Below are 19,705 nucleotides of genomic sequence, written 5' to 3'. Positions count from 1 at the left end.
CCAAAGCACTATTTGCTCCTCAGCAAGGACCCACCTTTGCACCCAGTTTCTCAACTAGATTATTTTGAGGCAGTGTTTCTCAATGACTGGTCTGTGTGAACCAGTGCCAGTCCCTGAGATCTTCCTGACACAGTTTAGGAAGGTCGCAAGCTGACCCCTTGTATCAAAAGGGTTGAGAAACACCATTTTGAGGCACAAGGATCTCAAATACGGATAAGAACAAACTTTGAAAGGTTTAAAGGTTCATTCTGGATAAGCACCCAGAACTTCAGATGCATTCATCCAAACCTCATTTAGTTTGAAAACCTTGCACTATCAGGCTTTTCCACAAAATGTCTAGTTTCGTGGATCCAGATGGGAAAGATATATTGCAAGAACAGACTTTCACAGTTTTTCGGAACTTTCATTTCCAGCCATAACTAGAGATGTGTAATGCTGTTTTTAAAAATAACCAAACCTTTTTGGTCAATCTGCAAAATGGTTCTGGTCTTTTCTTAATTTATGTGAACTGGTTCACCCACCTATAGCAGAAACTTGAATGGGCTCGACCACTTGTCTTCTTTGATCACTAGATCATAGTGCTTCACCAGTTTCCTGGCAGGAGCCTATAGTAACCACACATCAGAACTATTGCCTTGAACCCCAAGTCATGAAGCTAAATCAGATTATGTTATCTTTTCCACTAACCCTGACTGGGTGGATGTATTCTGGCATCAATTCCCCATCCAACCACTCAAAATCGGTAGGTTTGCTGCATATACCGAGCATGTCATGTCATACATGTTATCTAGGCCTTGTTTTGTATGATTATCTTCAATTTGACAAGCACATAAAATACACTTTTTATAAATCAAAAATTTAAAAGTGTTAGTTATATAGTTTTTATTTTCACTGCAGGTATTTAAATAAGGTGAGGAGAAGTAATCTTTATGGCTTCCTAATATTTTGCAAATTTCAGTAGCATCAGTAATCTATACTGAGGGCTTGGATTAGGCTGAGATTTAGACTCATAGACTTTAAGGTCAGAAGGGACCATTATGATTGTCTAGTCTGACCTGCACAACGCAGACTACAGAATCTCACCCACCCACTCCTATAATAAACCCCTAACCTATGTCTGAGCTGTTGAAGTCCTCAAATCATGGTTTAAAGATTTCAAGTGCAGAGAATCCTCCAGCAAGTGACCCATGCCCCACGCTGCAGAGGAAGGCAAAAAAAAAACCCAGGGCCTCTGCCAATCTGCCCTGGAGGAAAAATTCCTTCCCAACCCCAAATATGGTGATCAGCTAAACCCTGAGCATGTGGGCAAGACTCACCAGCCAGACACCCAGGAAAGGATTCTCTGTAGTAACCCATCTAACATCCCATCACAGGCCATTGGGCATATTTACTGCTAATAGTCAAAGATCAATTAATTGCCAAAATTAGGCTTTCCAATCATACCATCCCCTCCATAAACTTATCAAGATTAATCTTGAAGCCAGATATATCTTTTGCCCCCACTTCTCCCCTTGGAAGGCTGTTCCAGAACTTCACTCCTCTGATGCTTAGAAACCTTCATCTAATTTCAAGTCTAAACTTCCTGATGGCCAGTTTATATCCAGTTCTATGCATCTGAAGAAGTGAGCTGTAGCCCACGAAAGCTTATGCTGAAATAAATTTGTTAATCTCTAAGGTGCCACAAGTACTCCTGTTCTTTTTGCGGATACAGACTAACACGGCTGCTACTCTGAAATCTGTCATTTGTTCTTGTGTCCACATTGGTACTGAGCTTAAATAATTCCTCCCCCTCCCTGGTATTTATCCCTATAATATATTTATAGAGAGCAATCATATCTCCCCTCAGCCTTCTTTTGGTTAGGCTAAACAAGCCAAGCTCTTTGAGTCTCCTTTCATAAGATAGGTTTTCCATTCCTCGGATCATCTTAGTAGCCCTTCTCGGTACCGGTTCCAGTTTGAATTAATCTTTCTTTAACCTGGGAGACCAGAACTGCACACAGTATTCCAGATGAGGTCTCACCAGTGCCTTGTGTAACAGTACTAACACCTCCTTATCTCTACTGGAAGTACCTCACCTGATGCATCCCAAGACTGCACTAGCTTTTTTCATGGCGATATCATATTGGCGGCTGCAGCGGGGTGGTCACCCACTCCGGCCTTAAAGGGCTTAAAACAGCCCAGCAGAGCGCTGTGGCTGGGAGCAAGCAGTTCACAGGCTGATTGGGGAAGCAGGCTCAGCTGTGGCCACGCCCCAATCAGGGCTCAGCTGGCCCTTATAAGAGGGCAGTGGGCCAGGTTCAGAGTCAGTTTCTCTCTATCTCTAGAGGGAGAAGGGCCTGGCTGCTGGGAAGCTGAACAGGGTACCTGAGTGGGGCAGGGCTGGGGAACAGGGCAAGGGAGCTGGGGAGCTCCCACCCGGAAAAGCCCCAGGCTACGGCCTTGTCAAAGGCCAGAAAGGTACTAGCGTGCTAGGGTGCAGCCCAGGGTAGGCAGAGGCAGCCGGTCCAAACCACCCTTGTCTATGATGAGTGACTTTTACACTGCAGTCTGCCCCAGTGAGCGGGGACTAGATGGTGACTGGCAGTAGCCCAAGACTGAGGTGAGGTGGGGATAGTGGGTGGGGAGACCCTGAGAGCGAGTGTACTGCCGGGGGCAGCACCCAAGGACAAGGGGCACCGGGTCTGGGAGGGACACGAGGGCAAGTGGGCGCTCTGGGTCAAAAGAGCTAAATCCCAGGACGAATGACAGGAGGCGCGGCAGGGGTGAGTCTCGCCCCGTTACAGCAGCTCATAGTCATCCTGTGATCAACCAATACTCCTAGGTCCTTCTCCTCCTCTGTTACTTCCAAGTGATGCGTCCCCAGTTTATAACAAAAATTCTTGTTATTAATCCCTAAATGCATGACCTTGCACTTTTCACTATTAAATTTCATCCTATTACTATTACTCCAGTTTACAAGGTCATCCAGATCTTCCTGTATGATATCCCAGTCCTTCTCTGTATTGGCAATACCTCCCAGCTTTGTGTCATCCACAAACTTTATTAGCATATTCCCACTTTTTGTGCCACGGACAGTAATAAAAAGATTAAATAAGATTGGTTCCAAAATCGATCCCTGAGGAACTCCACTAGTAACCTCCCTCCAGCCTGACAATTCACCTTTCAGTACGACCCGTTGTAGTCTCGCTTTTAACCAGTTCCTTATCCACCTTTCAATTTTCATATTGATCCCTATCTTTTCCAATTTAACTAATAATTCTCCATGTGGAACCATGTCAAAAGCCTTATTGAAATTGAGTTAAATTAGATCCACTGCATTTCCTTTGTCTAAAAAATCTGTTACCTTCTCAAAGAAGGAAATCAGGTTGGTTTGGCATGATCTACCTTTTGTAAAACCATGCTGTATTTTGTCCCAATTACCATTGACCTCAATGTCCTTAGCTACTTTCTCCTTCAAAATTTTTTCCAAGACCTTGCATACTACAGATGTCAAACTAACAGTCCTGTAGTTACCCGAATCACTTTTTTCCCTTTCTTAAAAATGGGAACTATGTTAGCAATCCTCCAGTCATACAGTACAACCCCTGAGTTTACAGATTCATTACAAATTCTTGCTAATGGGCTTGCAATTTCATGTGCCAGTTCCTTTAATATTCTTGGATGAAGATTATCTGGGCCCCCTGATTTAGTCCCATTAAGCTGTTCGAGTTTGGCTTCTACCTTGGATGTGGTAATATCTACCTCCATATCCTCATTCCCATTTGTCATCCTGTCATTATCCCTAAGCTCCTCTTTAGCCTCATTAAAGACTAAGGCAAAGTATTTATTTAAATCTTGGGCCATGCCTAGATTATCCTTAACCTCCACTCCAGGCTCAGTATTTAGCGGTCCCACTTCTTCTTTCTTTGTTTTCTTCTTATTCATATGGCCATAGAACCTTTTACTATTGGTTTTAATTCCCTTTGCAAGGTCCAACTCTACATGGCTTTTGGCCTTTCTCAATTTATCCCTACATTTTCTGACCTCAATAAGGTAGCTTTCCTTGCTGATCCCTCCCATCTTCCACTCCTTGTAGGCTTTCTGCTTTTTCTTAATCACCTCTCTGAGATGCTTGCTCATCCAGCTTGGTCTACAATTCCTGCCTATGAATTTTTTCCCCTTTCTTGGGATGCAGGCTTCTAATAGTTTCTGCAACTTTAACTTGAAGTAATTCCAGGCCTCCTCCTACCTTTAGATCCACAAGTTCTTCAGTCCAATCCACTTCCCTAACTAATTTCCTTATTTTTTTAAAGTTAGCCCTTTTGAAATAAAAAACCCTAGTCACAGATCTATTTTTGTTTATCCTTCCATTTAGTTTGAACTGAATTAGCTCATGATCGCTCAAACCAAGGTTGTCCCCTCCAACCATTTCTTCCATGAGGTCTTCACTATTCATGAAAACCAAATCTAAAATGGCATCCCCTCTTGTTGGTACAGCAACTACTTGGTGAAGGAATCCATCAACTATCACATCCAGGAAAATCTGAGCCCTATTATTATTATTAGCACTTGTCCTCCAGCGGGCTATAGCACACCCCAAGCACTATCCCAGGGGAAACTCTAGTACTTTTCTTCCCCAATGTGATTTTTGCCCAAAGAGACTCTGTCTTATCCATTCTATCACTTCTTATTTCTTTACAGTCTACCTCATCATTGATATACAATGCTAATCCACCACCTTTGCCTTTAGATAGATCCTCTCATAACTTCGTTCAAGCACAGCAGGCAGGCTGTGATGTGTAGACTGACTTAGTGTTGACTAGTTCACATGTTTTGGGGAATGTCATAAATGTCCATTATGATAAGAGCACGAAGTTAACTATAACAGAGGTATTTATTTTCTTTCTCTATAGAAGAGATCTCTGCATCATTATTAGATCCAGGAGGATGTCTCTGTTTCCATTTCTTTATGTCATCAAGGCCCATGCTGTGCCCATCATCCTTTTTCTGATTAAAGAAGTCTGGATGCAAGTCCTTAGAAACCCACCAGCACTGCTCATTAATTGGTAGAAGTGGTCGATACTGAGCAACATGATGCATCCATTCAACCAGACTACATTACAGCATTTACCGCTCCAGTTCAGCCTGGAAATCAAACTCTTCAGGACAGGAACTGTCTCTTTTTCATGTGTGTGTATATGTAGCTCCCAGCATAATGGATGGAGCCTGGCTTGGTTGAGATCTCTGGGTGCTACCCTCATCCATGTAATTATCATTAACCCCACGGAGGGTTCTGACCTATCTACACAAATACACAGAGAAGTTCATTTTAATCCTCCATTATTTAACTGCCATAGTATCAGCAAGGTCCCCCTAGCAAAAATAGGCAGCGTGGTGATTCCAACTGCCTTTAGCTCTATTTCAGAGTTCCTTTTCTCACTGTAAGGAAATTTCCATCTACTGCACTGAAAAACAGCTGGCTTCTCCTGACTGATTTGGCCAGTGCTGTGGATTCAGTATCAGGGAGGAAGATTATAAATATACGACCTTCTTTTGCTGAGTTTCATTCTGTTTTTTGTTAAGTGTGGTCTTAGGTCAACTAAGGCAAGTGTTCTCAACCTAGGGGTTATCCCGGCTCTTCTCACATTTGCTAAATGGAAGGGGGGGCAGTATGAAAAGGGCTGAGAACCACTGTTGAAGGGCAATTGTGGTCCACCACCAGTGAGATAGACCTTTGCAGTGGTCAAGGACAGCAGAGAAGTTTTGAGCTCATTATTGACAGAGATTGCTAATGCTTCCCTGTGGAAGGGCAGAATGCCAGTTGTGACGTACCTGCTTAAAAGAAATAATGTGATTGAAGAGCTAACTGGGGGATTGTCTCCCTCTCGCTGGCCCATCACCGCAGTTATGAATGACTGGGTCACGTGCTGTTCTTCTGCTTGAACATTGCAGGATCAGTGGCAGGGTGTTCTTGGTAGAGAGCTTCCTCCTTTCTAACTTACTCCCTCTTGTCCCTTAAAACCCAGATTTAGGAAGCTCTAGAAGGCAGGACAAGGCTTAGTTGCTTCCTTGACTTAATTGTTGTTCATGTTTATTTTGCTCCTAAAAGGCCCCTACTTAGAACAGGGCCACGCTGTGCTAAATCCTATACAAACACATTAAGATGCAGTCCCTGCTCCATAGACCTTGCAATCCAAACACAGACGGCGGACAGATGGTGGGAGAAGGTACGTATTATTGTTCCTCTTTTACTGATCAGGAACTCAGGCACAGAAATATTAAGTGATTTGGTCATCCAAGAGCTATGGCAGATTATCCTTTCTCTCCATGAGATGATGTTGCCACTGGTTATATTAATTTGTGTGAATTTTGTGTTCATTGCTGTCTGGCGTCCAGTTTCCAAGGTTCTGGGGGTGCCACTTATAAATATTTAACTAACTAGAACTACAGAATTTCTTGCCATATTCCATTTTTAAGTTCTATTTTTATCCTGTTTAGCATGGATGGAAGTGGGTCTCAGTGAGAGCTATAAGTCTGGAGTATTTTTATTAGGGCTGTCAAGCAATTAAAAAAATGAATCATGCTTAATCACATGATTAAAAATAATTGTGATTAATTGCATGATTAATCATGCTGTTAAACTAATAGAATACCATTTATTTAAATATTTTTGGGTCTATTCTACATTTTCAGATATATTGATTTCAATTACAACACAGAATACAAAGTGTAAAGTGCTCACTTTATATTTATTTTTATTACAAGTATTTGCACTGTAAAAAACAAAAGAAATAGTATTTTTAAATCCACCTAATGCAAATACTATAGTGCAATCTCTTTATCATGAAAGTTGAACTTACAAATGTAGAATTATGTCCAAAAAAATAACTGCATTCAAAAATAAAACAATGTAGAACTTCAGAGCCTACAAGTCCACTCAGTCCTACTTCTTGTTCAGCCAATGACTCAGACAAATAAGTTTGGTTACAATTTGCAGGAGATAATGCTGCCCACTTCTTGTTTGCAATGTCACCCGAAAGTGAGAACAGGCATTCACATGGCACGGTTGTAGCCGGTGTCGCAAGATATTTCTGTGCCAGATATGCTAAAGATTCATATGTCCCTTCATTCTTCAACCACCATTCCAGAGGACATGCATTCATGCTGATGACGGGTTCTGCTCGATAATGATCCAAAGCAGAGCGGATCGACGCATGTTCATTTTCATCATCTGAGTTAGATGCCACCAGCAGTAGGTTGATTTTCTTTTCTGGTGGTTCACGTTCTGTAGTTTCCGCATGGGAGTATTCCTCTTTTAAGATTTCTGAAAGCATGACCCATACCTCATCCCTCTCAACTTTTGGATGGCACTTCAGATTCTTAAACCTTGGGTCGAGTGCTGTTGCTACTTTTAGAAATCTCACATTGGTACCTTCTTTGTGTTTTGTCAAATCTGCTGTGAAAGTGTTCTTAAAACGAACATGTGCTGGGTCATCATCCAAGACTGCTATAACATGAAATGTGGGTAAAACAGAACAGGAGACATAGAGTTCTCCCCCAAGGAGTTCAGTCACAAATTTAATTAACACTTTTTTTTTAATGAGCATCATCAGCATAGAAGCATGTCCTCTGGCCAAAGTGTGAATGGGCATATGAATGTTTAGCATATCTGGCACATAAATACCTTGCAAGGCCGGCTACAAAAGTGCCATGCAAATGCCTGTTTTCACTTTCAGGTGACATTGTAAATAAGAAGCAGACAACAGTATCTCCTGTAAATGCAAATAAACTTGTTTGTCTTAGCAATTGGCTGAACAAGAAGCAAGACTGAGTGGACTTTGTTTTTGAGTGCAGTTATGTACCAAAAAAATCTACATTTTTAAGTTACACCTCCACAATAAAGGGATTGCACTACAGTACTTGTAGGAGGTGAATTGAAAAATACTATTTCTTTTGTTTTATCATTTTTACAGTGCAAATATTTGTAATAAAAATAATATAAAGTGATCACTGTACAGTTTGTATTCTGTGTTGTAATAGAAATCAATATATTTGAAAATGCAGAAAAACATCTACAAATATTTAATAAATTTCAATGGGTATTCTATTGTTTAACAGTGTGATTAACTGTGATTAATTTTTTTTTAGTTAATCATGTGAGTTAACTCTGATTAATCAACAGCCCTAATTTTTATATTTTTTGCTAGGCTTATGAGACATATATGAGAGAAAATGAGAGATAAGTTAGAAAAATGAAGAGCAATATCTTTTCCAAGCAATGGTCACCCAAAAAGAGGAATTACACAACCTCTGAGAGCTCTAGTTCAGTAGTTCAGTTATATGCAGGGTAGCAATACAAAATGATGTACTCAAACTCCATTTCTTAGAATAGTTTATGGAACAGCTATTTTAGAAGTTGTTTCTTTTACCATCTATTAACACTGAATCTAAAGGAAATGAGGTTTGCAGGTCAAGATAAAAATTCCTTACACAGACCCAGCAGTAGAGCAGTTCAGTGAATACAAGTTTCAGTAAAACAAAGATTTCATTTGGGGAATCTAACAAACTCTGCACGGTGAATAGCATTTGTAGTCAATTTCCATTTGATTAACATAGTCTGTCTTCATCTCTTCAGAATGCTGATTTCAAAGCCCATGAAATCAATTGAAAGATTCCCATTGATTTTAGTGGGCTTTGGATGAGACCCAAAAGCTGCTGGAAAAATTATCCAATAATCAATGATTGCTCTCCCTCACTAGCCTGCAATATATACCGTAGTTGCTTTACCTCCGTTGAATGAAATAGGCTGAAACCCCAACAATGCTATTAACAACTTTTATCACCTTAGCACTGCAGAGAGCCAGTGACTAAACTTCTAAGAGAGTGATTATGATAGAAAAGAGAGAAAATAAACAAATGCAGCTCCAACCTGTAACTTCTTGTTTCTAACCAGGAAAGTATTAACAATTCTTATTATATTTTGTTGTTGTAGGGCCTCATGGCGCTAAATAATCTAGACATTCAGAGCTTTGTACGCTCTGCCACAGTGTGGGCTATAGGTAGGGCCGCCCAGAGGATTCAGGGGGCCTGGGGCAAAGCAATTTAGGGGGCTCCTTGCGTAAAAAAAGTTGCAATACTATAGAATACTGTGTTCTTGTAGGGGCCCCTGCAGGGCCTGGGGCAAATTGTCCCACTTGCCCCCCTCCTACACACACACACACACCCCGGGCAGCCCTGGCTACAGGGCTCTGAATTGCAGCGCACACCAAAGTGTTGAGTGCTAACTGTCCCGTGTCAGCGCTGCTGGTGTGACCTACAAGGTACTTGGTTCATGTTAACATAACCCTCTTTCATCAGGACTGTGTTAACGTGAATGAGGCACCTTTTCGTTTGAACCAGCAGTGTCCTCATGGAGAAGTTAGTGCGCAACACTTGATGCGCTCCGCAATTCATACCCCTATAGTCCATGCTGTGGCACAGTGCAAACATAGCCCCAGCAATAACCTGGCCCCGGAGAGCTTGCCATTTTCAAATGACAAAAGCAGACAAAGGGCGGGGGGAGAGGATAACAGCATATAAGTATCCTGAGGGTACGTCTACACTACGGGATTATTCCGATTTTACATAAACCGGTTTAGTAAAACAGATTGTATAAAGTCGAGTGCACGTGGCCACACTAAGCACATTAATTCAGTGGTGTGCGTCCACGGTCCGAGGCTAGCATCGATTTCTGGAGCGTTGCACTGTGGGTAGCTATTCCGTAGCTATCCCATAGTTCCCGCAGCCTCCCCCGCCCCTTGGAATTCTGGGTTGAGATTCCAGTGCCTGATGGGGCAAAAATCATTGTCGCGGGTGGTTCTGGGTAAATGTCGTCAGTCATTCCTTCCTCTGAGAAAGCAACGGCAAACAATCATTTCGCGCCCTTTTTCCCTGGATTGCCCTGGCAGACGCCATAGCATGGCAACCATGGAGCCTGTTTTGCCTTTTGTCACTGTCACTGTATGTGTACTAGATGCCGCTGACAGAGGCGATTCAGCAGAGCTACACAGCAGCATTCATTTGCTTTTGCATGATAGCAGAGATGGTTATCAGCTGTTCTGTACCATCTGCTGCCATTGTAAATAGGCAATGAGATGACGGTTACCAGTCCTTCTGTACTGTACTGTCTGCTGCTGTCATGGGTGCCCCTGGCTGAGGTCGGCCGGGGGCGCAAAAGACAAAAATGGGAATGACTCCCCGAGTCAATTCCTCCTTTATGGTATCTAAAAATAGAATCAGTCCTGCCTAGAATATGGGGCAAGTGTACTAGAGAACCACTGTATCAGAGAACCAGAGAGCACAGCCACTCCATGTCAGATCCCACAGAAATGATGAGCTGCATGCCATTCACAGGGGGTGCCCCTGCAACAACCCCACCTGTTGCTTCCCTCCTCCCCCAGCCTTCCTGGGCTACCAGTGTCCGTTGCAGTGTCCCCCCCATTTGTGTGATGAAGTAATAAAGAATGCAGGAATAAGAAACAGTGACTTGTTAGTGAGATAAAATGAGGGGAAGGCAGCCTCCAGCTGCTATGATAGTCCACACAGGACATTAAGCAGTGTGGGGGAGAGGAGCCCAGCATCCCACTGCTATGATAGTCCAGGCAGTACAGAATCTTTTCTTTACACATGAAGGGCGGGGGCTGATGGAGCTCAGCCCCCTGTTGCTATGATGAAGACGGTTACCAGCCGTTCTGTACCATCTACTGGGAATGACTGGGAGGCCAGCCAGGAGCACTCATGGGCTGATGATGAGGACGGATACCAGTCCTTCTGTACTGTACCATCTGCCACCAGGCTGATGATGACGATGGATAGCAGTCATATTGTACCATCAGCCACCAAGGAGCGGGGGGCAAGGATGCTGCAGTTCACTGCCGCAGCATCGCGTCTACCAGCAGCATTCAGTAGACATAGGGTGACATTTAAAAGAGTCACAAGACTATTTTTTTCCCTTTTCCTTCTGGGAGTGGGGGGGTAAATTGACGAGCTATGCCCTGAACCACCCCGGACAATGTGTTTGACCCTACAGGCATTGGGAGCTCAGCCAAGAATGCAAATACTTTTCGGAGACTGCAGGAACTGTGGGATAGCTTGAGTCCTCAGTCCCCCCTCCCTCCCTCCATGAGCGTCCATTTGATTCTTTGGCTTTCCGTTACGCTTGTCACGCAGCAGTGTGCTGAGTCCCTGCTGTGGCCTCTGTCTGGAGATTTTTTTTAAATGCTTTGGAATTTCATCTTCTGTAACAGAGCTCTGATAGAACAGATTTGTCTGCCCATACAGCGATCACATCCGTACGGTCCATGCTGGAGCTCTTTTTGGATTTGGGACTGCATCGCCACACGTGCTGATCGGAGCTTCACGCTGGGCAAGCAGGAAATGATATTCAAAAGTTCGCGGGGCTTTTCCTGTCTACCTGGCCACTGCATCCGAGTTCAGATTGCTGTCCAGAGCGGTCACAGTGGTGCACTGTGGGATACCGCCCGGAGGCCAATACCGTCGATTTGCGGCCACACTAACCCTAATCCGATATGGTAATATCGATATTAGCGCTACTCCTCTCGTTGGGGAGGAGTACAGAAACCGGTTTAAAGAGCCCTTTATATCGATATAAAGGGCCTCTTAGTGTGGACGGGTGCGGCATTAAATCGGTTTAACGCTCTTAAAATCGGTTTAAACACGTAGTGTAGACCAGGCCTGTGAGGAGAGGCATATCTTGTTAGTTTGTTTCCCTCATCCTGTCCCCAGCCAACAATGTGAAAGTGGGGGGAGGAGTGCAGTCAAAATAGGCTTTATTTTTGTAAATATTTATGTTCTCTCCCCTTTCCCTTGTTACCTTTCCTTTCCTACCTCCACCCCTGGCTGTCTTCTCTCTCTCTCACCTCTCCCCTCATCCTCTTTGTTTCTCCCTCCTTACTCCTGGATATCTGTACCCCACAGCTTCCATAGTGTAGGATCCTCACCCCAAGACAGTTTTGTGCTCAGCTCCATTTTTTTAAGGCTACTGCAATCTGTATGATGCTGTTGCTCCTTGAGCTGCTTTTCCCCACTATCCCTGTGACTGGCAATTGCACTGGCAACTCAGTGAAGGAGCCAGGCATCTGGCAGTGGGTAGGGGACTTATAGACCTTTGCCGAATATGAGATTGGGGGCATACATGTCTGTCCTCCCCACTGCTTCCCTTCTTCAGTTTCTGGTGCTCAGGGGTGTCTTGACCTAGCAGGCAGCAATACAAATGAAATTCAACTGCCAACCCAGTGTAAAACTCCTGAAGTCTGGATGGTAATTGGACCTTGGGTTTTCGTTCAGCCTAATACCACAATAGAGACTAGCCATGACATTCGGATTGTTGGATCAGGGCTCAGATTCTTGAAACTCTTCCTCCCACTCTAAAACCTTTTGGGAAAGTTTGTGCCTGGGATTTTAGTTTGGGCTTATTTGTAGACAGAAGGGTCCACTGAAAAGCAGACCCTCTGCTACAGCCAAGAGGTGCCAAAATTTATGTATGAGGAGAAAAGGAGAGAATTGAGACATCCACAGGGAGTGAAAATTAAAATGAAACAGAGAGGAAAAAGACAATGGATCGATTGACTTGAGGTTTGATTACCACAGGGGGGAGATCTCTGCCCAACCACTCCTTTCAGGCTTGTGACACATGGAAGGAATCTTTCAGCAGACTAGCTCTCGCATTCTGCATTGTGTTTTTGGCTGGGTGATTACATCAGATCACACTGCCAGATGACACGTGAAGACCTGGTGACATGCTTGGAAAAAGGCATTTAATGACTGACGAAAAGCAGAGCCCTGCCTTCTTTCCAGCTACAGACCTGACATGCTTTAAACTTTCCCCATTATGGTGCATTCCCTTCTGAAGTGTATTTATTACACTCTCGCTGTGGAAAATGATGGCAGATACAGACTTATCAGGGGTTATGCTTCTAGCATTTTCAAAAGCTCTTCAGAGGGGTTATTTCTGAAAAATGCCAAATGCAGCAGGATTAACCACGAGTAGGAATGTTGGACACAAACTCTGTAGCTCAGTGCTGTGATAGCAAATTAATAACAGGAAAAAGTTTGCACCTTTAAAGAGAATTTGCATTTGACAAAATTATTTCCTTACAAGCCTAAAGAAGTGGGGCAGAACTGCTGAAACTCTTGCTTGAATAATTTAACTTAGTCTGGCCTTCTAGCACTGCATCTAAATGAACCATGAGAAACACATTTGGCACCTGTCGTAGTCCCATAGTCAGCTAGGATTAGAAAACAGATTTGCATCAACCTTTTGTTCAGAATAATATATCCACCTCATGAGGTAGCCTGTAATTGGTTACGATTGCAGTTAGCTGTTGGCATTTTCATTCATTCTTGTATTCCTGATCACAGCTGAACACTTGCACTTTTAGAATTCTTGCTAAATACAAAATCAGTTCTGTGTCCTTTGACCTACCAAGTTGCTCCATGCAGTTTGTCCTCTGGTGAGTCTTGAATTCAGATCACTTTTGATTGCTTTGGGGGAGTTGATTAGGGGTGCACATGTACCTTCACATCACATCTTTGCCCATTTCTACAACGTACTGTTTAAAGATTCTGAAAGTTAATTTTTCTTCCTTTTTTGGGTTCAGGGTTGGTACAGCTTGTAGTGAGCGTAAAGGTGACTTTAAGCCCCACTTACTTCTCTTTTGATCCTCGACAAGCTGGAGTGGCCATATGGCTGCTCTGACTTATGCCAACTAGAATGGCCCATTAGGGACCATTCCACTGGCTAGAAATTAGTGGAGTACATTGTGTTTCAGCACCAGTATAATTCACATTCCTTCTGCTGATGTGGGAGAAGCAGACAACATAAAACGGTTGATGCCGTCTTTCCACCATCCAAACTTTCATCCATTGCTGAGGAAAGCCTCAGCTGCCCCTTTAGGGCAGCTTTACAGTCACTTTGTGCTGTTCCAGCAGGATACAGTGACCTTACAGGAGACTAAGGATCAAATACTTTATTTCTAATTCCTATGGGCTTCTGGGTTCCTGCCTCTAAAGTGCTAAAATATTGCCAGAAAGGCTATTTGTGTGATATTTCCAGCCCAATCTGAAAAAGGTGATATCAGAAAACTCAAGAGAAGTTCTGGTCTTGTGAAATTGCCTATCAGATTATGCAGACTCAAGCTTTGGATAAATATCTGATCTTCTGTGTGTACATTTCAACCTTTTGAAGTCAGCCCAGGGCTTCTTAAAGCTAAAGTCTCTGACTCTTCTGAAATCACATTAAAGCATGTGCAGCCCTATTAGCTGCTTTCTGAATTCAGCTTACACACAAAATATTTATTGCTGCAAGTGAACTACCTTGGGCTTTCATGTAGGTGAATAAATACTGATGTACCCACCGGCACCAATATATGGTTAGGTAAATGTCAAAAGAGCCTTTACTAAAAATATATTTTCTAAGGGTACTTTTTAAATGCCTTTTTAAAATTCATGGTATCATTGCTATTTATATAGCACTGACTGTGTGTGTTATACTTTAAGGACACGTGGTTTTAAATCAATGAAACCTCATACTTATACTGCACCTTTCATCCATAGACCTCAAAACATTTTACAACTATTGGGAAATAGCATTATCGCAATTTTGCGGAGGGAGAAACTGAACTCCAGAAAGAGGAAGTGACTTGGGCAAAGTCATATAACAGATAAGTGTCAGAGCTGAGAACAAAACCCAGATCTCCTGAGTCCCAGTTAACAAACTCATATTTACCTATTGCTAGAGCTGTAGGAGAATTGTACTCATATTTTTGATAAAATAGATGGCACGAGTAATGGAAACAAACTTCCAGTATCTCCTCAAAATCTACAGTCAAACAAGGAACGACTAACAGTGCTCTATGCTCTGCATATAAAAACAAGGATCTGTGCCTGCAATTTTCCACTTGTGAGCACAGAATAACCAGTGCAACTTTCTAATGACTTAACTCTTATTTATGTTTAGTTTTCAGGACTTTATCTGCTGTCATTCTTCACAATCCTTGTTGGGCTGGTGCTGTACTCCTCCACCTCCACATACGTAGCCCAGGATCCACGGGTGTATAAGCAGTTTCGAAACCCTTCAGGACCCGTTGTAGACTTGCCAGCAACCGGACAGCTGGAACCTTCAGTAACGTATACCAGTCTAGGCCAGGAGACCGAAGAGGAGCCTCACGTCAGAGTTGCCTAAACCCAGGCACTTGTCTCCCACTGATGATTTCAGTGGAGTTTGTATATCCATGGTCCCTGTATTGTACATAGAGAAAGGTATTTACTGGGTACAGTTACACAGGTGAGCTTCAAGGTAGCAATAGGGAAAGCTTGTAAAAGTTACAAACTAATTGTCACTGGGTGTACATTGCAAAGAGGTGCCAGTCCCTTATTTAGGGTGTTAGCAGTATGCTGGTCTCAACAGAATGCTCTGTGTGAATCGCTCACTATCAAACGATCTGTGAAGATATTCAAAATACAAGCTGAAATTACATAGAAATCAAAAGGGTATTTTTGCACCTACTGTGTGATACTTTGCCAAGGCCACACAGAGTTGTGGAAAAGCCACATTTTTACAGCAAGTCCACTTGTACAGTCACTGTTATTTTCTCTCTTTTTAAAATGTGTTTGTTTTGCACAAATAGGTGGGATATTTCTGGTGGCTACACCCTGATGCATTTTTGGTAGCACCTGTATCTTTTGGGAGAAAGGATTAGTGAGTTCAGCTGTACTATCTATCTGGTAGCCCACTTTATATGTAATCTCTGCTATGAGTGCAGGGGAGGGACAACTTACAATATCAGTCTCTATTCTAGGAATAGGTGTAAAATGAGCATTTTAGCCTTTCTATATTTACAGAAGTGAATTATTGAAGCATTGACCTTTTTATGTTTCATGGAGGATTTCCTGGTGGCTGAGGTTCTGCACCAGGTGACAGGGGAATTACATTTCTGTGGCTGTGTCTAACCTGCAGAAACAGAACAAATTTCTTACTTTTAAAATTAAATCTGTAACTAATTTTCATTTTCTATTTTCCTACATATTGTAGCTCTCATTGGTAATGATATATCAGTCAGACCAAGGCACTTATTTTCAATGCTCAGTGCATATTCAGGAGCCTTCTACTATTCCAGTTCTGTCAGTCCTGTGGTACAGGAGGCTTTGCGTTCCTTTTCCTAACCATGCTAATCTGGAAATATGTACATTTTTCATTAGAACCTTCTTGTTCCATAATCATAAATATTAGTATGATAATGCAATGACCTCATGAATATTAAGAATAAGACTGACCCATCTGCTGGTGGTACTGCAGCAGCATGATGGTATTCATGCCAGAGAGGTGTAGCCAATTATTTTTCATTTATCTACAAAAGTAAAAGAATTTAGCAGTTTTCTGATATTCACCAGGGAATGTGACAGTCCCTCTGAAATAAGGATGTGCTCTAAGCTGTACTTCTGCTGCAGGAAACTCATCAGAAATGTGGAGTATTTAAAACACTTCTATTGAATCTGAAGCAGAACCCTGCACATCTGTAGCCTGTCTTGATTTTTTTTCCCTTTTAAGAGCACAGTGAAAGACAAAAGACATTGCTTCATACATCCTCAGTCCAGTTGCCTCTTAAAATTAAGGAAAGGAAGGATAGTCTTGTGTTTAAAGAATAGGATATAGATTTAAGAGAACTCGGTTTAATTCACAGATCTGCCACAGACCTCTTGTGTGATCTTAACCTCTGTGTGGCTTAGTTTCCTAATCTGTATATACAGGGATAGTAATTCTTTACCTCCCTCACAGGAGGATTGTGGGACTAAATTTTTTTAAAGTGCTTTAAGATCTTCAGAAAAAAGGAGCCGAGGAAGCAGGACATATTATTATAATAGCTTTTATATATTCATTTTATTGGAAAACAGGGTATGCAGCCAGGTTGTGGTAAATTGCTGCATTTTCTGCTGGTGGGCATATGAAATGTATTTTAGTTGAATTACATTATTCTGAAGAAGTCAGTTTTAAATGAAAATGTAGGGGTTTATGTAAAAAAAAATACAACTCACCTATTTCTATGAGAAAAAGAAACTGCACACTCTTGAGATTGGAAAAGGCCATGCAAATCAACCATGCAGGACGGATTTCTGCTGAAGTATTGTCTTATAGTCCTGTTCTGCAAAGCTATAAAAAGGACTTCTCTGAAGCAGCCGGAGGAAAGCTTGCATACAAGTATAAAAATGGTGATGTGCCAATATGCTAATAAATTATTGACTATTTGTTTAATCTCATTCTTCCTGTTGATGAGGAAGAGAGACACAGTCCGTTGAAAAAGAGGGGAGTGTAATATTTTCAACCCCCCTCACACACACACACACAAATGCTGGGTTCTTTTTATTTTTTTACTTCTGGTTGGGAACTTTTAGTGGTCATGTTTTCAAGCTTTCCCCTGCAACCATTAGAGCTGAAAACTTAAACAAACAAACAAACAAACAAAAGCTGAGGTTTTCATATAACGTGACTCCAGGATCTAGGGATTTAAGAAAAACTGCAAATATTGTGAGATTCACACTCTAAAATTACAAGAGTTGGCAACACTGAGATTTTTCACATTCATCCCTATTTGTTGGACCTCTCCATTCCCAGTTAAGACCTCAAAATAGGTTTTAAGTGGGACTTAGGTGACCAGTCAATTCACTCTTGTGCAGAGGGCCAGCACAAGCACAAATCCTCAAATCAGGGCTTAACTGGTGCATAGGCTTTGTGTAGTCACTGTACAGTTCAAGCCCCTGCAGTATGTTCTCGTCACAACTGTCATTGTTCTCTCAGGTACCCTGAAGAGCATTGGTGGGCACCTGTCATCTCCCAGTCTTTTTGCTACCTTTTATACCAATTAAATACCTTTCTCTGAGCATTATTCCCATGTTAGTCTTGAGACCTTTGAAGACTGGGAGTGTATGTGTGCATGTTTGTTTCATGTTTACATTCCTTCATTTTGCATAATTGTTTTGGTTTACTTCATTCTTAGTATTTATTTTCTAAGCCAAATGTCTGTAGTCTTTTTCTCTCCCTTCTCTCATTTTTATTACAATAATTTGTAGATGTTTAATAAAGTCTTACTAGGAACAACTGGATCGAAGGCATATCCAGGTCAGCTCACTGACCCAGGAGTTTATACATATAAGGGTTTGAAATCAACTGATGGCTAAGAGGTGCCATCTGAGACAACTGTTATCGGATATCTTAAATGACTTAATTGTATGGAAATAAATTGCAACTGTTCACATATGCACTGTGCACTCAACAACCATCCCATGTGTTCTTGCACATGAAGAGGTTCATGTCACTGGGATAACTTCGTATGGGGTTGTTTTATTATTATTTTTTATTTTAGTTTTATTTTGTTTAATGGGCTCCAGCTAAAGAGGATGTGTTGAATAGTTCCAATTTGCCAGTAATGGATGGATCTCAAAGGAGAATAGTCGTATAGCTTTACAAATACTCTGAATGAAAGCTGAGGTCCAGCAGGGAAAACTTATTATTTCTAGATGTTTCATTTCCTGCAATTCCAGAACTCAGTGGACACCGGCAAGGTTCAGCTATCCAACGGGCAGCGACTCTACTGGTTGAATTAGGACTTCACCCGCTTTGTGTGTATCTTTTCCTTGGAAAAAACTGAACCTCTACTACCCATTGGCGGTGAGTGGCCCTTAGCAAGGCTGATGTGATTTTCTGCTACTGGATGGAGACCTGCACTGGGAGTCAGAACTTGTCTTTTTTTCCCAGCTATAAACTTTTTAAATACACAACAACAATAGACAAAGCAATTGAAAATTTTGCACCAATGTGTCATATGGAAAAGTTTCAATGTATAGTTTAGATATTGCTAACGTGTGCTATTAACATTTTGACAAGCGTGTTGTATTGTTTTCTTTCCCTTTTAAAAAAAATTAGTATTCCCAAGCTAGCTACAAATATAAATTTTACCCCATGGGTAGGATTTTATTGTTAAATGTCATAATTAAGCACACTAATCTTGGCACTGCAAATGGAAATATGAACCAAAACCAACCAAACAAAAACACTCCAACCCCAAACTCCTGCACCAAGCTGAACAAACTTTTCTCTGTTTTGATATTTGCATGCTCCTATATGGACTGGCTTTGACAATGTAATGCCTGTATAATGTTTTCAAATAAAAAATAAATGCTTTCTGAAAGCAGGGTTATTAGTTTCTTTGCCTGGTTCCTTTCCTGTGGAATAACCTGACATGACTTTCTTGACATATGAATATTTAGCAGGGGGCACTGTAAAATTAAAATCACTGGATGATTTTCAAGTGTAGGCAGCATTCTTTGCTACACAGCCACGTTTACACAAGCCTGACTTTAGCCATCTTCATGAAATCACTTACAACTAGCCAGACTTCATTAGGAGCAGTAGTATTCCTGCGTCAGGGGCTCCTGTGGCTTCTGTTGCTAGGCAGCTGCAACCATCTCTCCTGGCTTCCTTCTTTGGTGCTCTGCTTCCAGTTTCTACATTCACCGACCCCATAGCCTTAGACACTGCAGCCCTCTTTCAGGAAGGCTCCTGAGATGGGAGAAAGGAAAAAAGGTGAAGGAAATTAGACATCAGAGGGGAAAAGGGACTGGGGTGGGGGTGAGGGGACCAGAAGGCAGAGGGGGAGAGATAAGACTGGAGATA

General features: G+C 42.0%; 1 protein-coding gene across 1 annotated transcript in view; it reads left to right on the top strand.

Moving 5' to 3' along the window:
* SLC35F1 (solute carrier family 35 member F1) overlaps positions 1-19,174 on the top strand; it is a 366,249-nt gene extending 347,075 nt beyond the window's left edge. Inside the window, exon 8 of the mRNA XM_039530814.1 lies at positions 14,996-19,174. Within this exon, the coding sequence (XP_039386748.1) occupies positions 14,996-15,220 (225 nt within the window). The 3' untranslated portion in view covers positions 15,221-19,174. The remainder of the gene's footprint in view (positions 1-14,995) is intronic.
* The last annotated feature ends 531 nt before the right edge of the window (positions 19,175-19,705 follow it).

This window comes from Mauremys reevesii, linkage group 3, assembly GCF_016161935.1.
Source record: "Mauremys reevesii isolate NIE-2019 linkage group 3, ASM1616193v1, whole genome shotgun sequence".
Classification (NCBI taxonomy): Eukaryota; Metazoa; Chordata; order Testudines; family Geoemydidae; genus Mauremys; species Mauremys reevesii.
The sequence above is the reverse complement of the archived record's forward strand: the minus strand, read 5'-3'. Positions and strand labels throughout refer to the sequence as shown.